This window comes from Bactrocera oleae, chromosome 3 (genome assembly GCF_042242935.1).
Source record: "Bactrocera oleae isolate idBacOlea1 chromosome 3, idBacOlea1, whole genome shotgun sequence".
Taxonomy (NCBI): domain Eukaryota; kingdom Metazoa; phylum Arthropoda; class Insecta; order Diptera; family Tephritidae; genus Bactrocera; species Bactrocera oleae.
This window is the reverse complement of record NC_091537.1, coordinates 54715730-54737401: the sequence shown is the minus strand read 5'-3', so window position 1 is coordinate 54737401 and position 21672 is coordinate 54715730. Positions and strand designations below refer to the sequence as shown.

General features: G+C 34.2%; 2 protein-coding genes across 2 annotated transcripts in view; both read left to right on the top strand.

The window, feature by feature from the left end:
* Window positions 1-3246, top strand: part of LOC118681220 (junctophilin-3) — a 131638-nt gene extending 128392 nt beyond the window's left edge. Inside the window, exons 6-10 of the mRNA XM_070106645.1 lie at window positions 297-556; window positions 618-754; window positions 812-952; window positions 1040-1300; window positions 3122-3246. Of these exons, the coding sequence (XP_069962746.1) occupies window positions 297-556; window positions 618-754; window positions 812-952; window positions 1040-1154 (653 nt within the window). The 3' untranslated portion in view covers window positions 1155-1300; window positions 3122-3246. The remainder of the gene's footprint in view (window positions 1-296; window positions 557-617; window positions 755-811; window positions 953-1039; window positions 1301-3121) is intronic.
* Window positions 3247-3320: 74 nt separating this feature from the next.
* LOC138856082 (putative uncharacterized protein DDB_G0282129) lies at window positions 3321-20445 on the top strand. Its single transcript, XM_070106512.1, has 3 exons — window positions 3321-4643; window positions 19866-19992; window positions 20225-20445. The coding sequence occupies exons 1-3, from the start codon at window positions 3321-3323 to the stop codon at window positions 20443-20445; spliced, it is 1671 nt and encodes a 556-aa protein (XP_069962613.1).
* Window positions 20446-21672: the final 1227 nt, after the last annotated feature.

The following is a 21672-nucleotide window of genomic DNA, read 5'->3' as shown; positions in this document are numbered from 1 at the left end:
ACATTAACTACATTTTTGGGGGGGGTGTGTTGTTTTGGTTCGATCGTGTCCATATGTACAGTACTGTCAAAGAATTTTTGTATCAAGATTTATCAAGTTATTTAAATTTTTACTCAAGTATAGACATGTGGAACTCAACTCGTTTCGTTATTCCGCTTACTTCGATATATATAACGATATGATTGCTTTTGGGTGTTACATACAACCGTTAGAAGAACAAAACTATTATATAATTACATTTTGGTCTGTTCAAATTGCTCTACAAATTGTTTATATAAAAATGAATTGATTTAAAGGAAAATATCAGGGGCAATGGCAAGAGGGAAAACGTCACGGATATGGTATTCGGACTTCAGCTCCCTTCGGATTAGCATCACATTATCGACGGAAAGATATTCACACGTCCTTAAACTCGTTACGCAGTTCAGATATTGGAGAAGTCGACAAAGGTCGGTCTGAAGAAATAAGAGGGGGTTTCGTGTTAACTGCAAGATCGGATAAACTGCCTGCACGACGCAACAGTTTGACAGAAAAGTCAAAAAAAGGATTTTTATCTGTAAGACGACATTTGATGAATGAAAATGTTATCATTAGTAATATAAATAAATATTTTCTAGGGGTTTAAAATGCGAAAGCAAAAAAGTACAGGAGATTTGGAGAAACGTGGCACCTTAACATCAAGCAGCGTAAGGTCAACAGCGTCAACCTCATCATGGGCAAGCACCGGATCAGAACAATCTAACTTAACTACAAGGTAGAATAGTCTACTTTTGCTAAAATTAACTCTAAAATATTTGTTATTATTCTTAAGGTCGGCTCACACAGATTCTAATGCTAGCTTTACAATGGAGGATGAACAACTAGATTCTGCAGTGACTGAAACATATATGGGGGAATGGAAGAAAGACAAGCGCTGTGGACATGGTGTTGCTGAACGTAGTGATGGTCTTAAGTAAGTATAAACTAATAGTTCATATTAACATCGAATAATATTATATTTTACTATAAATTAATGTATAAAACTCGTCCTCGCAAAAAGTCCAACACAAAAGCTTGATTCACTGTACGGCATGAGTTCCCATTGGACAGTGCCCAGGGAGAACTCCTACCATAGCGGTGAGATGAACTTTGTTCAAGGCGAGAAGATCCCCTGACCTCCTGCGATCCATCCAGTGCATGCGAGGTCCATTGGTCCAGAGCCAGAACGCAAGACATTAGTGAAGATCCAACTCGATCCCATTCCGAAGTGATGTGTGTGTCTAATCGGCTTTGCAGTTGCCAGCGATTCCGCTGCGACCAGGTACCCAAACGAGTCTGATATTGAAGTAGTTAGATACTAATTCTAGTGAAGGCAAACACTCCTTGACTAGCTTTGATTGCACGGTTTCGCGCACTCAGGGCTAGTGTTGCCGCTCTGCTGTCGGAGTGAATGAATTCGTAACAGTACTTTTACCGCCACCTTTATCGCAGCCACTTCCGCCTGACAAACACTAAAGTGGTCCGGTAGCCTGAAGCAAAGATTGACGGAGAGCTCTTTACCGAAAACCCCCCTCCAACTTTCCCTCCTAACTTCGACTCCTCCGTGAAAAAGCTCACCGCGCCTATTCTCCAGCGGCTTCTTCCCATCCACATCTCCCTCGTCGGGATATGAGCAGAGAAAAAGCCGCCTCGAGTGGCCGCTGTGACGCAGTGATCCAAATTTTGAGGAATTCAGCTGAAGGAGTAGAGAATTGTGGCGTGTCCTTGATCGGACCTCTTTATAAGCCCAGATTCCCTGTGCCTTAGAACACACTTCGCAGCAATGCACCTGCCGGCAATGTCCACAGGTGCTATGTTTAAAATTATTACATTAAGATATATCGTTGGTGTGCTTTGCAGTGCACCGGAGATTCCGATGAGTGCCGCTCTTTGGACCCGCTCAAGCTTTTTAGCCAGAGTAGCCCTTTCGGGCGCCCTCCACCAGACGAACACACCATAGAACAATATTAGCTTGACTACGATTTCGTAGAGCCAGAACATCACCTTTGGTGAGAATCCCCACCTTTTCCCTGTTGCTCCCCTGCAGCAATATAAGGCGACCGATGCCTTCCTAACTCTCTCCTCAATATTTGGAGGAAATAGGGGAGGGCCACGTTTGGGATCTCATACCTCTTAGTAAATAAAACCATTTTGGATTTACTGGGGTTGACGGCTAGGCCTCTTCTATTCGCCCACTTGGATACCACGTTAAGGTACCCTTAGGTACCTGCGCCTGTAACAGTTTACCTTTCGGTATTCTGCTCATAATGTACAGATCCATAAGTCTCTCCAGCCTTTTCTACAAAAACGGGGATAGGCTGATGGATCTGAAATTTTTTACACCGACATGAGAGCTTCTACCGGAATACACATAGCCCTAACCTGTCTCCAGGCCTTCAGGACATGGCCCAATATAACGCAATTCGCGTAGATGGGGGCCAGCCAGCTGTATGACACCTTGACCGTACGCTATAGCTGCGGCGGTATGATGCTATTAGGACCCGGGGTAGCTCTTCTTTACTTGTTTTATCATAAAGTTTTGCAGGCTTTGGTCTTTGCAAATTGCGAGAGTATAAAATTTTCGGTTACACCTCGAATACATGTGACTGATATGAAAATCAATAGATCTATAACATCGCATGTATAGTTCCTTAAATTGTACGTATTATTCTTTTCAATTTCTCTTTTGTTACTTTTTTATTCTTTTTGAAGTTCAAATTGCGAACCTACTTACAAACATCTATTTTAAGATCAGGAAACTTACTTATTTTATTTTTTGAATTGTGATTATTATTTTTTACGAGATTATAGAAATTATGTACAAAGTTCATAAAGCTCGACATAAAGGAATATTATACTTGTAGTATTAAGATAGCAGAAGTCGCAGTAGTATCACGAATCGGGCAAGAATAAGAAATCTCAAATGGGGCTTTCTTCAATGAAAATATCCAAATTGTTACATAAAATGAAGTTTATTATATATGTGTATATTTATATATTTTCTAAATGCAGTTCACTTTTTAAGTTTTTATAATGATATTCTATATATGGTATATCTGAATAGAGTAAAGATTTTATTGTTATAATTTTTAATCAATAACAGATACGAAGGAGAGTGGTATAATAATAAGAAACATGGCTACGGTGTAACTACATTCCGAGACGGATCATTTGAAGAAGGCAAATACAAGAACAATATTTTAATGACCAGTCAAAAGAAGAAGCATTTGTTTCTTGCGCGATCACGTAAGTTCCGAGACCGCATTAACATAGCGGTTAATTCGGCACAAAGGTCGTTAAAAATGGCAATGCAAAGGTCTGATATTGCCATTTCACGTACTTCAACTGCATCTGACAGAGCACAAAATGCCGATATTGCAGCTGATAAAGCCCGCATTGATTGTGAAATCGCTGTTAGTATGGCGCGTGAATTCGCTCCTGATTTTAAGCCATCAGTTTTAGAAAGATTTCAAAAACTTTTTTCTCGAAATTACAACAAATTAGGCCATTTGAGAGGAAACAGCACTTTGTTACCTTATGATGAAAATAGTAGATCACCAGATAAGAGTGGATTCTTAATGAAAGAACCCGATCTGAATGTATCGCTTCGGCAGCAATCAGATATTTCATCAAATTCTGTACTCCCACAAAAACTACATGTGACACCACAAACTGATTTTGCTCATTTAGTTAATCAACCAAATCAATCCAGTAACAGTTCTTTTGCTCATATTTATCCTTCATACATCAAAGACAAAGAAGAACAATCGAAGCAATATCAAGAAAATGTTCAACAACGTGATTTTATTAGAAAGAATGAGATGCAAGTTGGTCATTTGAATCAAGAAAATAGCACTTCCTCATATAGCAACAGAATGGGGAAAAATGACATCACAGGACAAAATCAAACCAATTACATTTTGAATGCCAATTCAGATCAACTTGATGGCTATATATACAATAACTCTGAGCGCAGAACTAACTTATTGCAAAATAACTTAACAACAAATTACAGTGAACAGCAAAAATCTGTTCAGCAAAACAGTACGCAAACATTCACCCAGCCATTGTCTAATCAAAGTTCTCAATTTTATCGAACGTCACCGCAAAAAACAGAAATATTAGGAGAATCAAGAAAACCAACGAGACCACCTCCACTCAGTGACATTGATCAACAATTGTCTATCGATTACTTTGATCACTATAAGAGGCCTCCTAGTCGAGACTCTTCCACCGACCGATATGCTCGGGCAGCTAGCCACATTAGCTCACGCCAACCTTCAATTGACCGATCAATGCCTTCACAATCAAGAAATATACCATCGCCTAATAAGGAAATTAGACAACGACAGGGTTCACATAATTTGGAGAATGTCCCGAGATCTATTACTAATAAAGCAATGAATAATATGTCAAATCAAATGCTAAATGCGGTAGAAAAAAGACCGTCAATCAATCAACCTTTCGAAGATGTTCTTTTATATCAGCGAACATTAGGTCAAGATATTATTCCGTCTGCAACTACTCCTAAACGAACAGAAAGCTTATATACTCCTGCAAAAGTTATAATTCCGAAAGGAACCCCAGTCCACTGTCACAACAATACAGGAAGCAAACCAGTAAAGGTATGTATGTATCTATATATTTTACCGCGTATTATATTAACCACCGCGTAGATAGGCAATTTTTTTATTATTAATTTAATGAACTCAAAACAGGATTTCAAAACATATAAGAAAAGCGAGGAATTTATACATACAATTATTTCTAAACATACTTAATTAGTATAAATATTTTCTTTTCCGTAAGTCAACTTCAGTTACTGGTTTTATAATTCATGAATAACACCTAAATTCGACACATCTTTATAAAAACATATTATATAACAGTTGTCAGTTATATGTACTCTTCGTTTAATAATTTTTTGGTTTTATTGATATAACGACATGTTTTTTAAAAATACTTTTTAAAAAAATAAAAATTATATTATATCATTGTGAGAAACCAAACATATGTATGTATGTATTTCAATACTTTGATTATAGCTCGGTAAAGTAAATTTAGATTGCTTCTTCCTCCCATCTTCATAGAAAACAAATAAGGAGTTACTTTGGGGTAGTGTTGATGATGGACAAACTAAAAAGCTCATACTTCTAGGCAAAAAGGAGCTTAGTAACATTGTAGGGGACATCACAGGGGGCACCTTAAGATCCCGCCTTCAGGAGATGGGAAGATCCAGCTTTCAGCCGGATGAGAAATTACATATTCCACGGCTCCCAATCCTCCAACTTTACCCTAGAGAAGGCGCGCTATGAGGATTTTGCTCACATAATTTTATAATCGAAAAAATTTCTATTACATATAACATAGAACGTTATTGCATCACTCGTTACGCTTAGTACCTTCGCGAAAAGTTGTATTCCACTTGTTCACAATCATTCGGTGTAATCAGTGCATGTTTTAAAGTGTTGATAGGTGATTGTTTATTTAGTGCGGTATTTTGCTCACTGCGCGACAAACTACGTAACTTTTTTTTTTTGCTTTGCTAATGACTCAATTGTAACACTTGTATGTAATTAAAAAGGAGAGAAAGCGTCTTAGTCGTGAAAGGGATGTGTCACAAATTACGTGGGTAAAGCAAAATGCTCACGCGCCACAATTCATGCCACTCTGCATACACTCAAATATGTTCTCTGTGTTTCATTAAGGTACTTCGCATACTATACCATCACCAACCAGAGGAGTTAAGTCAACCGGATATTTAAAAATCCTTTTATTAGTTATATGGGGGCTAGGGCAAGTTTTCACCAGCTTTTATTCATTTTAGACGCAAAGATATACTGTTATTAAAAAATCACGCTTTCTTAATTTCATTAAGATAACTCATATATTGGACGATATAGATGGTATAAAGTCCACTGGAAGTTCGAAAATCGTTATATTAGGTATATGGGGACTAAGAGAAGTATAGATCCAATTCAACGCATTTTTGACATACAGACATACTATAATCGGGAAACTATTATCTCCGAATTTCAATAATATATTTTACAGATTGACAGATATTTTCGATAAAATGTTCGCAGTAGGAACTGGGTCCACATTTTCGGTATCTGGGGACTTAAATAGTTACAGTCCGATTTTGACAATTTTTGGTTTTAAAATGACAAACCTAAAATACACTATGCTCGTAAAGTTTTATTTCGATATATTTATTGATGGTTGATGTGTATACTGAAAAGTGAAAGAAACTGATGGAATTTAAAGTTGTGTTGTTTGGGAAGGAGTGGTGAAATCGGACTACAGATTTCGTCTATTTCTGCACTGTGATATAAAAATGTCAGGACAATCTTATGTACCGAATTTGATCGGCTGCTATAAAGCCTTCTCATACCATTTTGGATGTAAAACTTAATATTTATGGAGCATTTATTTATCGGGTTATAACCCGGTTTTCATTAATTTCCACACTGTCAGAAGAGATAACAAGAAACTGGTTCTGAGCAAATTTGGTTAATTTTTCCTAATGCCATTCGGTGTACCAAATAACAGTCTTATATCTTACTGCGGAGATTACTTATGGCACCTTATAAGTTTTTGATTAATAGCGTTTAGTGGGCGTGACAATGAATATGGTGGAACAAAGCGACGATAAGGTCAGTATGCAATCCATTGTTACCAAGGGGTTTTCCCCTAAGTTTAAAGGTTGAAAGAGTCGATTGGGTCTTTTTAGAGGTGTTATATTTTTTGCAGTATTTTCAGATTTTTTTAAATATTATTTTTTTTTAACTGAAAAACATAAAATTGGTTACAGATTATAGATTACGTCCACATCGAGGCATAGTAAAGCAATGCTAAGCAAAATGTTGGGCAACTCTCATCCTTATAGGCTCTGACAATTCAACATATTTTTATTATTTTCCAATTGGATCGACAAACATTTTCGAAATATGTATGTTTAGTATACCGAATCCGTTACAATAAAGCTAATACACAAAAATATAGCACAAAAACTTGCGCCCAGAGACTTATCGGATGTTAAAGAAAGATGTAAGATTTTTCTTTGTTCTTGCTGATTTACATCCAAAAGTTGCTATATATCAGGTGAATTCTGATATTAAGTCATATTCAACGAACTCATATATACGGTCATAAAAATGACACCGAGTCTGAATGGCACCAATAAAGTAATAAGCAATAGTCAAATACTTTAGATTTTTACTATAAAGATTTTTACTAAGAAGTATAACATATAAGAAGTATAACACACCTATTTCAAATACAAGTGTGGAACGTGTGTTTTCAATTTATAATGTTGTGAAAAATAAGTTACGTAATAGACTTTCAATTGAGTTGTTACAAAGCTTAATGATGTCTCGGTTCACGTTGCGACGAAATGATGGATATTGTTTACCTTTTAACTATCCGCGAAAATTGTTCACTTTAATATGGATGATTGTAGAAACGTAGAAACTATAGATAAAAATACGGCACTTGAAGTATTAGATAAAATAAAAATCGGATAGTAAAAAATGTGGCTAAATTAATTTTATTTTTTATTTATACTTGGTTTTAAGTTTATTATTAATTAAATAATAGTTTATTATTATTTATATTGATACATATTATTATAATTTAATATACAGTTGTCCACAAAATCATAAGAGGGTCAATATGAAAAATATATTTGGGTACAGTAGATAATGTTTCTGGACCACATGCAAATGACGAATGATGATAGCAGTACACATAACGGGATATTCACATTAAAACATAAAAAAAAATTTTAATGTGATTGTTCTTCGCGTTCCGTTTTGCTAGTCTCGGAGCCTCTTGAAATTGTCTTCCACAAAACAATAGGAGTGTTAGACATTTCCTTACTAAAATAATCTTTAACTTAAAAAAATTCGCAAAACTAGACAAGTAAGTAGAGTTCCATAATCTAGCAGCAATTTGAATATGGGTAGTTATGGTAAATTTAATCATTAGATTTTTTCTAGTGGATAGAAGAAATCATTCTATAGAGGTAAAGTGGAAAATCATAAAAAAAAATTTAAAACTAGGAAAAACGTAGAGGAAATTTAAGAAATGGAAGGATATTTTACCAAAACGGTAGCATATGTCTTAAATTGCAAGAATACAACTGGAACATATGGCCGAAAGCGCCAAACATCCATTGTCGACGATCCGAATATTTGACACTACTGCAAAATAAATTATCAAGAACACCAGTGACGAACTAAATTTATCAGTTTATACTGAAACTCTTTGTAGGCTATTGTCACAGAACAAAAAGTCCACAAAAAAAGAAACACGTAGAAGCCCGTATATAATTTGCAAAAAAAGAGACATGCATATTTGTTAATACAAGTTCTAGAAACTTTGCCCGGCCTAACCCTAGCAGGGAAAATAATCCTCCAATTCTCTTGAGTGAAGGCCTCATGGATCTAGTGGCATATGTTAAAATAGTAGATGAGGTAATGTTATCATATGCCTGATGGAATATAGCATTTAGGTAGGTATATATGGTACAAATTTACTTTATTCGACAAATGTATTATTTTGACAAATAATATTTCATATTTTACGACTTAAATAATTTTTGCATAATGTTCATTCACCAATTGAACAATTTAGTGTGAACATTGGTATGTACATATGCATTATTTTGACAAATAAGATTTCATAATTTACGACTTAAATAATTTTTGCATAATGTTCATTTATCAATTGAATAATTAAGTGTGAACATTGATATTTATGTATATTATTAATAATACTTATTTTCCATGTATTTTGGTTAAAATTTACGTTTACTTTGGTAAGTTGCAGTTTACGCAACACAACATAAAACAGCGGGCACTAGCATTTCATGTCGAGATGCCCCGTTACGCTTTTTTAGCACATGTTAATTCCAGGTTTCGACCGACACTTACACATAGCCAATAAAGTCTGTTCACCCGACCATTTTTTTAAACGAAGTAAAAACACAATATAAATAGGTAATTCAGTTCAAATTTTCTACATGTGTTTCTTCTTTATATTCTTAAGTTCAGAATGCAAAAACAAAAATGTATATTCCTATTTTAATTTTTGTGATAACGGGGCGACATATTGTGTGGCGCAAGTCAGGAACTGCCCTTGAAGAGCAAAATCTTGTTGGTACAGTTAAACACGGAGGGGGCGCAATTATGGTGTGGGGTTGCATGGCGGCTGGTGGTGTGGGTCAGCTTGAATTTATTGAATCCACAATGGATAAATGGGGTTATTTGAACATTTTAAAAAACAATTTGAAACTAAGTGCAGAGAATCTTGGATTATCTTCGACGTTTTGGTTCCAACAAGATAATGACCCAAAGTATACTGCGGAAATAGTTAGAATTTGGCTCTTGTACAATGCTCCTAGACAGATAATTTGGTAAGAACAATGCCAAATCGATTGAGCGAGGTTTTAAAACAACGCTATCCAACAAATTATTGAATTTAATTTTTCTTTATCATTTTTAAAACGTTTGCAACTAATTTTAAAGCTGAACGCAGATTTAATGGTGCCTATGTTTACTTCTCCTTACACTAAAATCCCGTTATCACAAAAATGAAAATAGGAATATACCTACATTTTTGTTTTTGCATTTTGAACTTAAAAATATAAAAAAGAAATACATGTAGAAAATTTGAACTGAGCTACCTATTTACATTGTGTTTTTACTTCACTTCCAAAAATGTGTCGGGTGAACGCAGACTTTAACTAATCTGTATTTTTGGTTGAATTTCAATATGGCCATTCCAGTCGTTCCATTTGCGAAACGTCAAACCTAAACGATCTAATCAACTATCAAAGTCAGGTAGGTGAATTGCTCTCTCATTTCCAATGTGACAGTTGAGTTGAGGTCAGGAGGTTATGACGTTTCGCATTTGGAAAAAGAGGGAGCTTCAGTGCTTTAGTAGATGTGTACACTAAACCTATTAGACAGCGGGGCCACTCCCATTTTTTCAAAATTTTTAATTCACAGCTGCCCCTGTACCAACCGGACGACCAGACAGACAGCTACTCGGAATTAAACTCGTCTCGTCATCCTGATCATTTATGTGTATATATATCCCTATATCTAACTCGACTTTATTTTAGGTGGTACAAACAATCGTTAGGTGAACAAAACTAGCAACATGTTGCAAGAGTATTTAAATATGTAAACGGAGAAATTTGTTGCCGCTGTTCAAGATCACTAACAAAAATTGTAAAACAATACAAATTAAACAAAACGCGAAATTGAAATATATGTTATGAAAACTTTTGTGATGTCATGTTTCGGGTATTAATTTTAAATTGAGAATGATAAAAAATATTGAGGGCTAATACATTTAATTCACTTTACTAAGTATTCAAAGTACAAAAGTCGGTTGTTTTAATATACCATAAAATCATAACAAAAATAAAAATAGTTTCTCCATATATTATATTAAATGTGCAATATGTAATAATTTTTAATTAAGTTGGGTGTTTTAATTTAAATACCCAAAAATTATCGTTTTGTTCCCAATTTTGCCCAATTGCGCAATAAAAATTATAAAAAACGTTAATTTTGAGGCACTCTCACACTGGAATAAGTTGGAATTCCTTTATCCTTATTACAAAGCATGTTTAATCAAGAATGAGAAACTAATTTTTAAAAAGAATATTTAAAAAAATAGATAATTGTCATGCAATTTCTATTGGCATTCTACTGCTACCATTCGAAGCGTATACATATATGTATGTGTATATATATATAGTATATATAATTTTATAACATGCATACATACATGTATTTGCCACTCTACTGTAATTCAATGAAGGAAATATCAGAGGTGAAGGACAAATAAATATTTTTCATTTAAATGTTTTTCCCCTTATTTTTTGAAATAAGAAGCAAATGTGGATGATAACCATACTTCTACTTTTTTAATAACTAAAATACTGTAATTAATAATGTTTTGAAAGAGCTCAATTTGAAAATTCAAAGGCAAATATTTCGACTTTATAGGAAAACGGAGAAATAACTTCTTTACCTATAACTATATCTCTCGAAGAAATTTGTTTTGTCCAACACTCAGATGATTGTTGTACAGTGCTATATATACCATATATTATATAATATATAAGCATGTATAAGCTCATAGTAAATTGCTGCTTTAGAGATCAATATTTTTTCATGAATGCTATAAATCTATCGAGTTAAAAGACGCGTCAGTGTGTTAGTATAAATCATGAAATGTCGTTGTTTTTTTTTGCGTTGCACATGGAATAATTGAATAACACAATTCTGCAAAAAAAAACTGTTTTAATTTTTTTACGTAATTCATTTGGTTTTGGGTGTGCTGAATCTGAAAGTTACTTCCATTTTTTCATAGAACGTCACATTTCCTGACAATCTATGTCAAAAAATTATCATCTTAAAATTAAAGACAAAATACTAAAAAAATTATGTTATTTATAATTGCGTATCAAAACTTTCAAAACACATTTCTTTTTCCGGTAAGATTACTTTTGCCACAATTTCGCTTGGAGGAGGCATCAGGAAGGTCTCTCTGAACCGTCCAACAGTAGTCTGTCATCATTGATACGTTCCATCTTCTCTAGTATCTTTTTGCTATCTCCTTAATGTCTTGGTGAAATCGTTCATCTTGCTCTTCATTCACATCTCCCAAATTTTCTGGAAAGAAGTCGAGGTGATAGCGATTTCTCTATTACCTCTTTAAGGCAATCCACTCTTCTCTTTAAAAACCCGTCGTGGTTGTGATGAACTGGGGATAAACCATAAGCCGTCGAATGTCTGGTTCAACGAAAACACATTTCTTTAACTTTCAATCCGAGAGACTTAGACACTTGGATACTAAGTATTTGAAGCAATTTCCGTCTCTTAGAAGTGACTTTACAAATTGCTTCATCATTCCAGCTTAATATGAAGCGAATAGCTTATTGCAGATTGGGGAATGAGATTGACTGCTTTTGAATTATACCTTTTCACATTACACGAACAAAAGTAACAATCATCCCTATGGATATTACAAAGCTGCTTTTGTTGCTCTTAAACCAATTTCGAAGACAACTGCGGACTTTGTGAGTTAACCAAACTTTATCCTGATCTCCCAGTTTTAAAAGTAAGCAATGTATATTTTTTTTACAAAGTGCGTAATATTAAATTGTTGCCGCATTCGCCGAAAATTTAACAGAAACTGTCAGACGAACTCACACAATTCCGTGTAGACAACATTTTACCATATTGAATTAAGGTCTATAAAACAGTGACGATTTTATACGTAATTGTACCGCGCCACTGTCAACACTTTCGGATCGCGCACGCTCAGGTTACAACAGGTTTAAATTTACTAATCACACAGAACGTTTTTTGTACTTATTTATTTAAGACTGAAAGTTAGCCTAAAAATCTTTGTTTTTAATGAAATTTTGCATATTGCAAAATAACCTGCCGTTTGGATTTTTTTTTAGTTTTCAGAACACTTAAATAAATACATATGTGTAAGTTAGTTGAAAACATCCAAGTAGCAATTTTGTTGCAGAACTGTGTAATATGCATTGACAACCTAGAAAAGGGTATGCACGCTAGACTTAGTCATATTTTCTAGTAAATATTATTGCTTTAATCAGACATAGGGTAAATTAAATTCTCCAGGGATAGCCATTAAAATTTTATCTTAAATAATCAAACATGCTGCATATTTCACAGTAACTGCAATTGAGTTTGTGATAGGACCTTCAAAGTGGATTGTAACGCAATTAAAATGAAGAATGACATTTAGCCAATTCTATAGGATGAATCACTTCTAAAATATGTACCAATGTTGTTTGTTACTCAAGAAATTGGAATTGCACTCTATATCATTAAATAAGATGATGCCAAAATTATCATGAAAACAATTTCAAAATAAGTTAATATATATAAATAATAAGAGACAACTACAACTAGAGTCTTCTGAGTCCAAAGAGGGTCTAGTTAGAATTTTGAAAATTTTGAAAAAATTGAGGTTTCTGAATCTGTAAACCTTCAGGGAGTATATTCTCTTTAGGATTTTTAAAACGTCCTCATCTGTGATCAATATATACATACTTGTATTTATGTAAATGAGCAGTACATTGCTTGGCTCAGTCTCTACACACAGCTAAGATGGGTTTTATAGTCATCCGACAAATGTAGACGATTATTTTCATGCCGAGTTAAATAAACTCCTAAACTAAATACTGAACCGATTTTAGCAAAATTTAGCCTACTGTATCCAGTTTAACTTAACTTAAAAGATAAGATTTAGATAAAGTTTTTATCTCAATTATGTTAAAAGTCAAAACCATTCAATAATAATAATTATTATAATTTTAAGTACAATGCCAATGGTAAATTTCCTACTTTTTCTACTGACAAATATTTGTATCAATCATTTTTAAAATTGAACCTCAAGTACAATCCCTTGGATTCTTATACCGGCAATAATGTTTTCGTTTTAATTAGTTAATTAGATATTCACTATATTGAAGAGTTTGTTTTATTAGTATTTAATGTATACTATATAGCCACAGCAATGCGTAGCCGGTTCTACTGGTTTATAGGTATATATACAAATATATTATCGTTATTATTATATAGACACTATAACTTAACAGGTAAGAAAGCGCTATAGAGTTAAAGTTGATCAATTTGGGTAAATTTTGGTAGATAATTATATTTTTGGCAAAAAATTAGCATTACGGAAGCCTTGTTTTGGGTCGACTTTAGAATACCATCCGAGAATTTCGTGGATAAAATGGGTATGGGCGGATAGAGGATCCAGATCAAGAACATATATAGATATAGCCGCTGGAAACTATATAGTTTTCGAGATATTTTCGATTAAAGTGGAAAATGTCAATATATATATTGTATATAATATATTGTATATAATATATTGTATATAATATATTTTTGATTTATAATGAATTTTACATTTATATTTCTTTTTACTTTTATATCCACTACCACTTCACTAATTCGTTTGTACACAATTATTTCACGTCATATAGTGCAAAAACAGTTTTAATTCAATATTTAACTTATTGTTCAATTATATTTATTCACACAATAATAAAGCGACTGCATACCCATTTTATCACCGAGATCCTGGGACGGTATTCTAAAGCTTTCCCCCTGTTTTAATCAGCTTAAATGCAAATCAGCTGTTTTTGTCTTCTGAATGGAAAAGCAAGTGGAATTGCTTATAATTTTCTTTAAATACGTGCAAAACAGGCAGCAAATTCTGTTGGATAAAATATTTATACTTAATTTCTTAATGAATTTATCAAAACAACAAAGACAAAGCAAACTTTACAGGCAATTTATCATAACAACATACACCGGCATAAAAAACAGCCGATTTGACGTTCAACTTAACTCCAAAACCGTTTATGGTTAAAACGTTTACTTATGTAAAGAAAATGCGTATAATCTATCCAAGTAGACCATTTAACTCGTGATCGAAAAGTGTTTATGCATGTGGGTTGAACTTACCCTTGTAGAATATAACGATTGGAAATGAAGCTTTAACATGGTACCTGTCAAGCTTTAAAATCGAAAAAAATTTAGGAAATAAAGCGATGTATTAATAGTGTCAGCAATATGTGTTACCTCTCTCATCTAATATATATAGTGTAATTAACTCTCTAATCTAATCAAAATGGTCAAACTCAGTGGAACTCAATACCTTTAGCTGACTTTAAGATAAATATTCGGGTTAATATACCATTTATAAGAATTTGATGAAAATATTTTCTGCAACATACATTAATTTAATGCAAAAAAATATGAAATCCCTCCAGACCTTAGTCTAGCCATATCAATAGCCGATTATGATTGATTCAAGCCTCGCTGATTTATTCTATACCAAAACAAGGATGGAAGAGCTAAGTTCGGGTGCAGCCGAAATTTTTTTACTCTGGCAAGAATCAAAGCCGGCTAAATACCTTCAGGTGCTGGCAAAACTTCATATTAAAAAATGTTGCAAGCGAAAGAACTCAACATTAACTTTTCGACGAAATGAATTACGATCAAATTAGATGTATCTGACATAAACTTTACCGAAGAGGCTAAATTTAATATTTTGAGTCGATGTACAGAACGTTAACCAGAAGATTGGAATTGATGATATTAAGGACATGAAATTAAGACCAAAGCCTAGACCAACTCCATCCATGTTCAGCGCTAAACCAATAATATAATATAATAAGGTTTGTTAGAGTAACGAAAATTATTATATGTGGTACAATTAAACTAAAGTTAATCCAATACTATAGGTTTAGGTAATTTTGCTAAAATATCTTACATATTGACCGATAAATACGGTATACGGCAAACCGGAAGTTCGAAAATCTTTTATAAGGTATATTGGAGATGGGTGTATTTTTACCCGATCTTATCTATTTTTGCCACTACTACATATTATTAACAGAAAAAGATGTCATCTTAGTATCACTAGGTTACCTTACATACCATTAACAATACAGAAGAAGTAAAGTCAACGCCAAGTTTGAAAATCCTGATATTTGTTATTTGAGGGTTAGGGCAAGTTTTCACCCGATTTTATCCATTTTATGAGCAGAGACGCACTGTTAGGAGAAAAACTCGCATACTCAATTTAATTAAGATAACTCACATATTGACTGATATATGGGGTATAAAGTCAGCCGGAAGTTCTAAAATCTTTCTATTAGGTACATGGAGCTAAGAGGTTGATTCAACCCATTTTTGACACACACATGGTTATCAAAAAAAATTTTTTTCTGACTTTCAATACTATATAATAGAGATTGACCGATATTTTAAGAAAAAATTCTGCAATACTCACTGGGGTCCATATTCGGTATGTGGGGCTTGAACAGTTATATTCTGATTTTAAAAATTTTTATACTCGAGATGGCAAAGCTCAACTACACTATTTCTGCAAAGATTTGTCCGAATTTATTCATTGGTGCTTTAATTGTGTACTAGAAAGTGAAAGAATCATGTGTAAAAATGTAGAAATATCATAATAATGTTATGTACTGAATTTGGAAGATATGTGATTTGGCCTTAAAGTGGGCGGTGCCTCGGCCGTCGTGCAATTTCGACCCAGGTTTCTATAAAACCTTTTGTATCATCCTGGGTGTAAAATTTAATTTTCTGGCGGATTTATCGCGCTTTTAGTCGTTTTTAACAAAGCCCTTATATGCGGAGGAGGCGGGTCCAAATTCTTCCATTTCGAAATTTTTTTAGAGGATTTGACCTTAGCGAATTTGGTTATTGTAGTTTTAGTAGTTTAGGAGATACATACCAAATCAGACTCACTAAACGCCATTTATCAAAAACCTATAAAGTGACATAGCTAAGCTCCACAATATGATAAAAGAATGTTATTTGGTTCAACGAGTTGCATTAGCAGGGCGCATATATACATATCTTCTAAAGCTCTAGCCAAATTAATCAAATTTGCTCACAACAAGTTTTTTGTTATTCGAGAGAACTTTGCGGAATAATGCCTTTTAAGTATGCTGTGGGTTGAATCGGAACAATTTTTTCTTGCAATTCTAATTACAACAAAAAAAATTAGTAATAAAACTAAGTGAGCGTATGACCTTCAAAATATGTAAGTTAATTAGATACCAAATTTGATGGAAAACCATTCACGAATTCGTCAAACAATGAATGTTGTTAAATGCATAACTGCATATCTATCTTGATTAATTTTAGGTGTTGCAAGAGGCTGTTAGGAAAACAAAACTATTATACTCTATGGCAACATGTTGAGAAAGTATAAAAAATGAGATATCCTGATGAAGCATGATACACGTGTTCTGAGGAAGTTGGTATTACAGATGGGCGCAGACGATCACGTTAAGTGAAGTATTACATACTGCTGTAACTAAGGCATAAATTAATCCTATTTTTTGGACATCTGAAGAAGGACATCTGTCATTAAGTTTGTTGAAAAATAGGGCTTTAATTATATATCTCCCAAAGCAAAAGATATGTCAACCGAACATAGTTGGAACATTTTTTTCTTGAATCTCTTCCTACAGTGTGATGGTTTTGCTATAGAAGGAAAAATTTTAAATTATATCATGTTCTTTCACTTTACGATATATACACAAAGAGTACCTTCAAAGTATGGCACCTCTCTGCTAAATCGGGCTATAATATGCAACACCCCATATACCGACTTTGTTCCTAAAATATCGGTTAATCTGCGATATATATTTTAATAAAATTAAAAGGATTCATTTTTTCTGTAAAATGTGTTTTAAAGCTTTCATACATTAGCCTTACAACCCATTTTTGGTGGTTTCTAGTTAATTCTGAATTTTCTCAGTATCTTATTTTCCATAAATATTTCATATTGCGTTCAATAATTAATTTTGAGATAAAATTCGTTTCGTAATTAAATTCACTACTAAACATGATATCGTCGCCAGAATTGTAAAAATTATTTTTTTTTTTCATTATGATGGTTGTAAATATAAATATTTATTTTCGAATGCTGTTTATCTTCTACAAAACTTTATCTAACTTCAAATTTCAAATTAGGCTAGTATATTTCTGCTGCTTTGAGCTTTAAAACGTGGAATGTCGGCGGAATCGGACCACTGTTACACCCACAACACGTCATTAATCGAAAACCTATAAAGTGTCATTATATCTAAGCCGCAAATTAAAATACAAAACTGTAATTTGGTACAATGAACCGTATTAGGAAGGGAAATTTTTAAGAAGTCGATGTGGTCTCGCCACCTAACAGTTTTATTGTATATATCTCCCAAACCACTCAATCTTTGTCATCCAGTTTTGCACTGGACAAACTTTTTTAAACTTCCTAAGACAGTGTGAACATGGCCAAATATGTCAGCCAAGCCAGCACCATCAAGCTTCATAGGGGCAAATATCTACATTGGACAATGGGCGTAACACCGTCCACTTTTAGGTGAAAACTTATATCTCAGGAACTAATAAACCAAATTCGGTGCATAATATTAATTTGGCATTAGTATGTTACATTGTAAAAGAAGACTAAAAGGGGTGAATACTTTTCATAGCCTCCATATACTTAAAAGTTGGGATTTTCAAACATCGAACATCTTCTTTTAATTATATCTCGTAATGGTTAAAGTAAATAAAACCGGTTCAATACTACTTGTAGGGCTACAAAGCTTTTTTTGTAACCGCTAAAATATCCAAAAAGCGAAAAGTTTAAGCGAAGTCGCAGCAACGATAAAAATACAAAAGGCCGCGAAGTGACGTTATGTGTGGTCAGCTATTAGACTAACTTTATTTGCAAAATTCTTCTCCTTAAATAATATTTCGATACCGCTAAATACGTAATTTTGTTTTGTATTAGTGTAAGTTATATACTTTTAATAGTTCATAAAAGGAGAATGACCCAAGTACCTAGTTTACGCTATTGATCCTTCGTATATAATGTAGTTACTAAGAAAGAGAGAAATGAAAAAAATGGGAACGCAGCATTGCAAGAGCCTGCTTACATATTAAGCTTAGTACATGCTTAATGGGACTAGCTAATATGCACAAACAAATATTCATGTAATTGCGTGGACGATAACATAGCGGTAACATAAGTGTACAAGCAAGAAAATAACTATGTACACAGTGCAAATACAATTATTAACTGCGTTGAGATGAATGACTGCGAATACTTGCCTTTGAATATTTTAGGCAAAAAAATAGAGAACAAGATATGGCAAAAATATATTAGAACAAATGACCTAGAATGCAGTGGTTTTCAATCGGTGGCCCAACATCCCGGCCCCGTTGAAAGGCATTTCAAACAGGTAGAAATGCTAACTTGTGATTTGGTCGTCAACTCTTCCAACGTACCATTTTTGTGGTGGTAAGTGGTCTTCATGGATGATAAATATTGTGTTGTTGTTGATGCTTAGTCGCTCTGAAAACCACTTTGATCGTACTTGAAGTTTTTTGATGTATTCATTTGACCACCTGTTCCAAAACATCTGTTTAATGCTTTGGACCTAATTCCATCTTTGTATGTTGCTGATGTTAGCTGACAATCTCCGCTCTGGGAATGACCTAAGTGCACTACTTGTATTAATAATAAAATGCCCCCATCCGATGGCATTGGTGTTATTGACCAAGAATTAAAAACAGCTTCTATCTCAACCAGGGTTGTTGTTAGTTCCTCAGCTGTGAGTCTTGCATTTTTGATGGTGCGGTAGAGGTGACCCTTAGCCGATTTTATTTTATTTTATTTGGGAGGAATAAAATTAAAATTTATAAAATCATTAGCACAATATTTTACAACTTTGTTTTCGGTTTTAAATAAAAATTACTTTAATTCAGCTAGTTTGTTGGAAGCACCCACAAAATTTGTTGCGTTATCGCAAAAGATGTCGGAGGGTAGACCTCTTCTTCCAATCATGCGCTTCAATAACGCTAGGTATGCGTTGGTGGATAGATCCGATACAAGTTTGATGTGAACCGTCTTTCTCGCTAGACAAACCAAGATCTCAATGTACGTTTTATAAGGTGTTTCGCCTCGAATAACCAAATATACGTTGACTGGTCCGCAGAAATCAATACCCCATCGCGAGATGGGGTGTATCGCTCGACAGGTAACTGTCCCATTACTTGGTTCATCATCTTTAGTTTGTAACGGATACAATGTGTGCATGATCTGAAAATGCAGCTTGCTAAATCGCACTCACTGACTATCAAAATATGAAGTCTTATCTACTAAAAGAATGCAGCAGCCATTCTATACGTTACAGTATTTAGTTGATACATGCAAATTTATTCTGTCGGTGAACTCCTCCACAGAATGTACTGGAACTTTCGATGATCTTCGTGCATTATTACTTGGCCATACATCTTGACTATGTCGGCAGTGAGTGCAAACCTTTGGAATCGGAAACGAAGAAGAAGAAGAAAAAGTTCGCATTGAATTGTAGGGCCAACCTACTGAAAATCGTTTAATGATTTTTGGGATGTGGGTAGACAGGAAGGGTCAAATACAACTCGAAGCTTTGTTGTTGTACTTGTTGGTAGTAGCACACAAGGATGTGGTATAAAATAATGCGGTTCGCTGAGATTTGGATTTTTTACCACGCTCATATGACCTAATCTCTCATAGTCGCTCATAAATTCAACGTATTCTGCTTTCAATTGTTGTGATTTAGCTAATCGACATTATTGTGCATTGAATCGTTTCAATGCCGTAGTATATGACTCCTCCAAACACGTCGAATCATCCTTGAAGGGTTATTTGACAACTATTCTGCCGCAAGATCTTCTTGCCACATTTGAATTGTACAATATATGTGATCGCCTCTGGTATGGTAGTGACTTCTTTCAATTTCCACAACTTTTCCAATTTGGCATCTACAAATTCATTGGCTAAAAATTAAGCCTAAGAGCGTTTTTGCAATTTAAATTAGATCCAAGATGTATTTGGTCTACAGATAGACGACTGAAAAACGTACCCAGCAACATGTCGATTTTCTTTGGTATATAAAATTCATCATCAGCGAGCCCTATATTGTGTGGAATATTCCATGTTGATATATTGGAAGTTCGAAGCCGATAACTTGCGACTTGATGTTAGTTGAGGTTTTGCATTTAATATTTGTCGACGATGCACTTATGCTTTGAATTTGTATGTTTTGTTTATTTCTTGGCAACAGCAACATCTGTAATAAAATTTACCTGTGAACAGGAATCTAGCAGTACTGTACCCAATCTGTAGCTCTACGATGCATCACGAACGATAATTTTTGCTGTCGCAAGAATGACGTTATCCAACGATGAATTATTCCTGTGTGTGTGCGCGACTGCCTCTTGTGTTGTAAATACCTGAGTAGGCGTTTGTTCGCCTGGAGTAGAACCGCGGTGGAGTAAGCTGTGGTGTTGTCGTACACAAACCTGCCACCTGTGTGATGATGGACAATTGGTTACTTGATGTCCCTTTGATAGGCAATTGATGCAAAGTCTAATTTTCTTTGCATGATCGAAACGTTGAGCTATGTTTAGTGACTTAAAGCGGTCGCAATTAAAAACCTGATGGTTGTTACTGTTGGCAGTGTCTTTCTAAAACTGCGATGCAATCCTTCCATGATGGCAGCGTTCTAAAGTTTAGCGACTTTTTCCACCTTTTGTTGGTCTTTTCATCAGACTTCTGCAAATTAAATGAATAAGCATAGCTGTGATATTTGCCTGTCGGTACCTAGCGATGTCAAGGAACCATAAGCAATTTAACTTCTTAGGTAAATGCCATTTGGTTTCATAACTGCAGGTAAGTCAAATAACGAACTTATTCCTTCCAAGAAAATAATATTTTTGTTGTTATGCTGTACCTTCAACCGTTCTAACGTCTTCGGGTAGTTTTCATTTGTCACTTAAAACGCATTTACAGTTTCCAAGGCTTGGCCTTGTAGAGAAATTCGCAAATGGTTGATTTTTCAATATTAATCAAATTGAACTCACGATTAATTATTTGATTGAACGTGTTGATAAAATTTTGATAATTAGAATACTTGCCGTCAAACGTAGGAAGCTTAAGTGGTGAAAGTTTTGAACTTGATTGTATTCCGCAGCTGAAAGAGTTTTTCCACCTGGACGCAAGGAACCG

Excerpts from the sequence above, each read along its gene's own strand:
- LOC138856082 (XM_070106512.1), top strand. The coding sequence starts at position 3,321 with ATGGCAATGCAAAGGTCTGATATTGCCATTTCACGTACTTCAACTGCA. Across the intron at positions 4,644-19,865 it reads CAGGAAGCAAACCAGTAAAG|AATGTACTGGAACTTTCGAT; the intron begins GTATGTATGTAT and ends ACTCCTCCACAG. Across the intron at positions 19,993-20,224 it reads GAAAAAGTTCGCATTGAATT|CTAATCGACATTATTGTGCA; the intron begins GTAGGGCCAACC and ends GTTGTGATTTAG.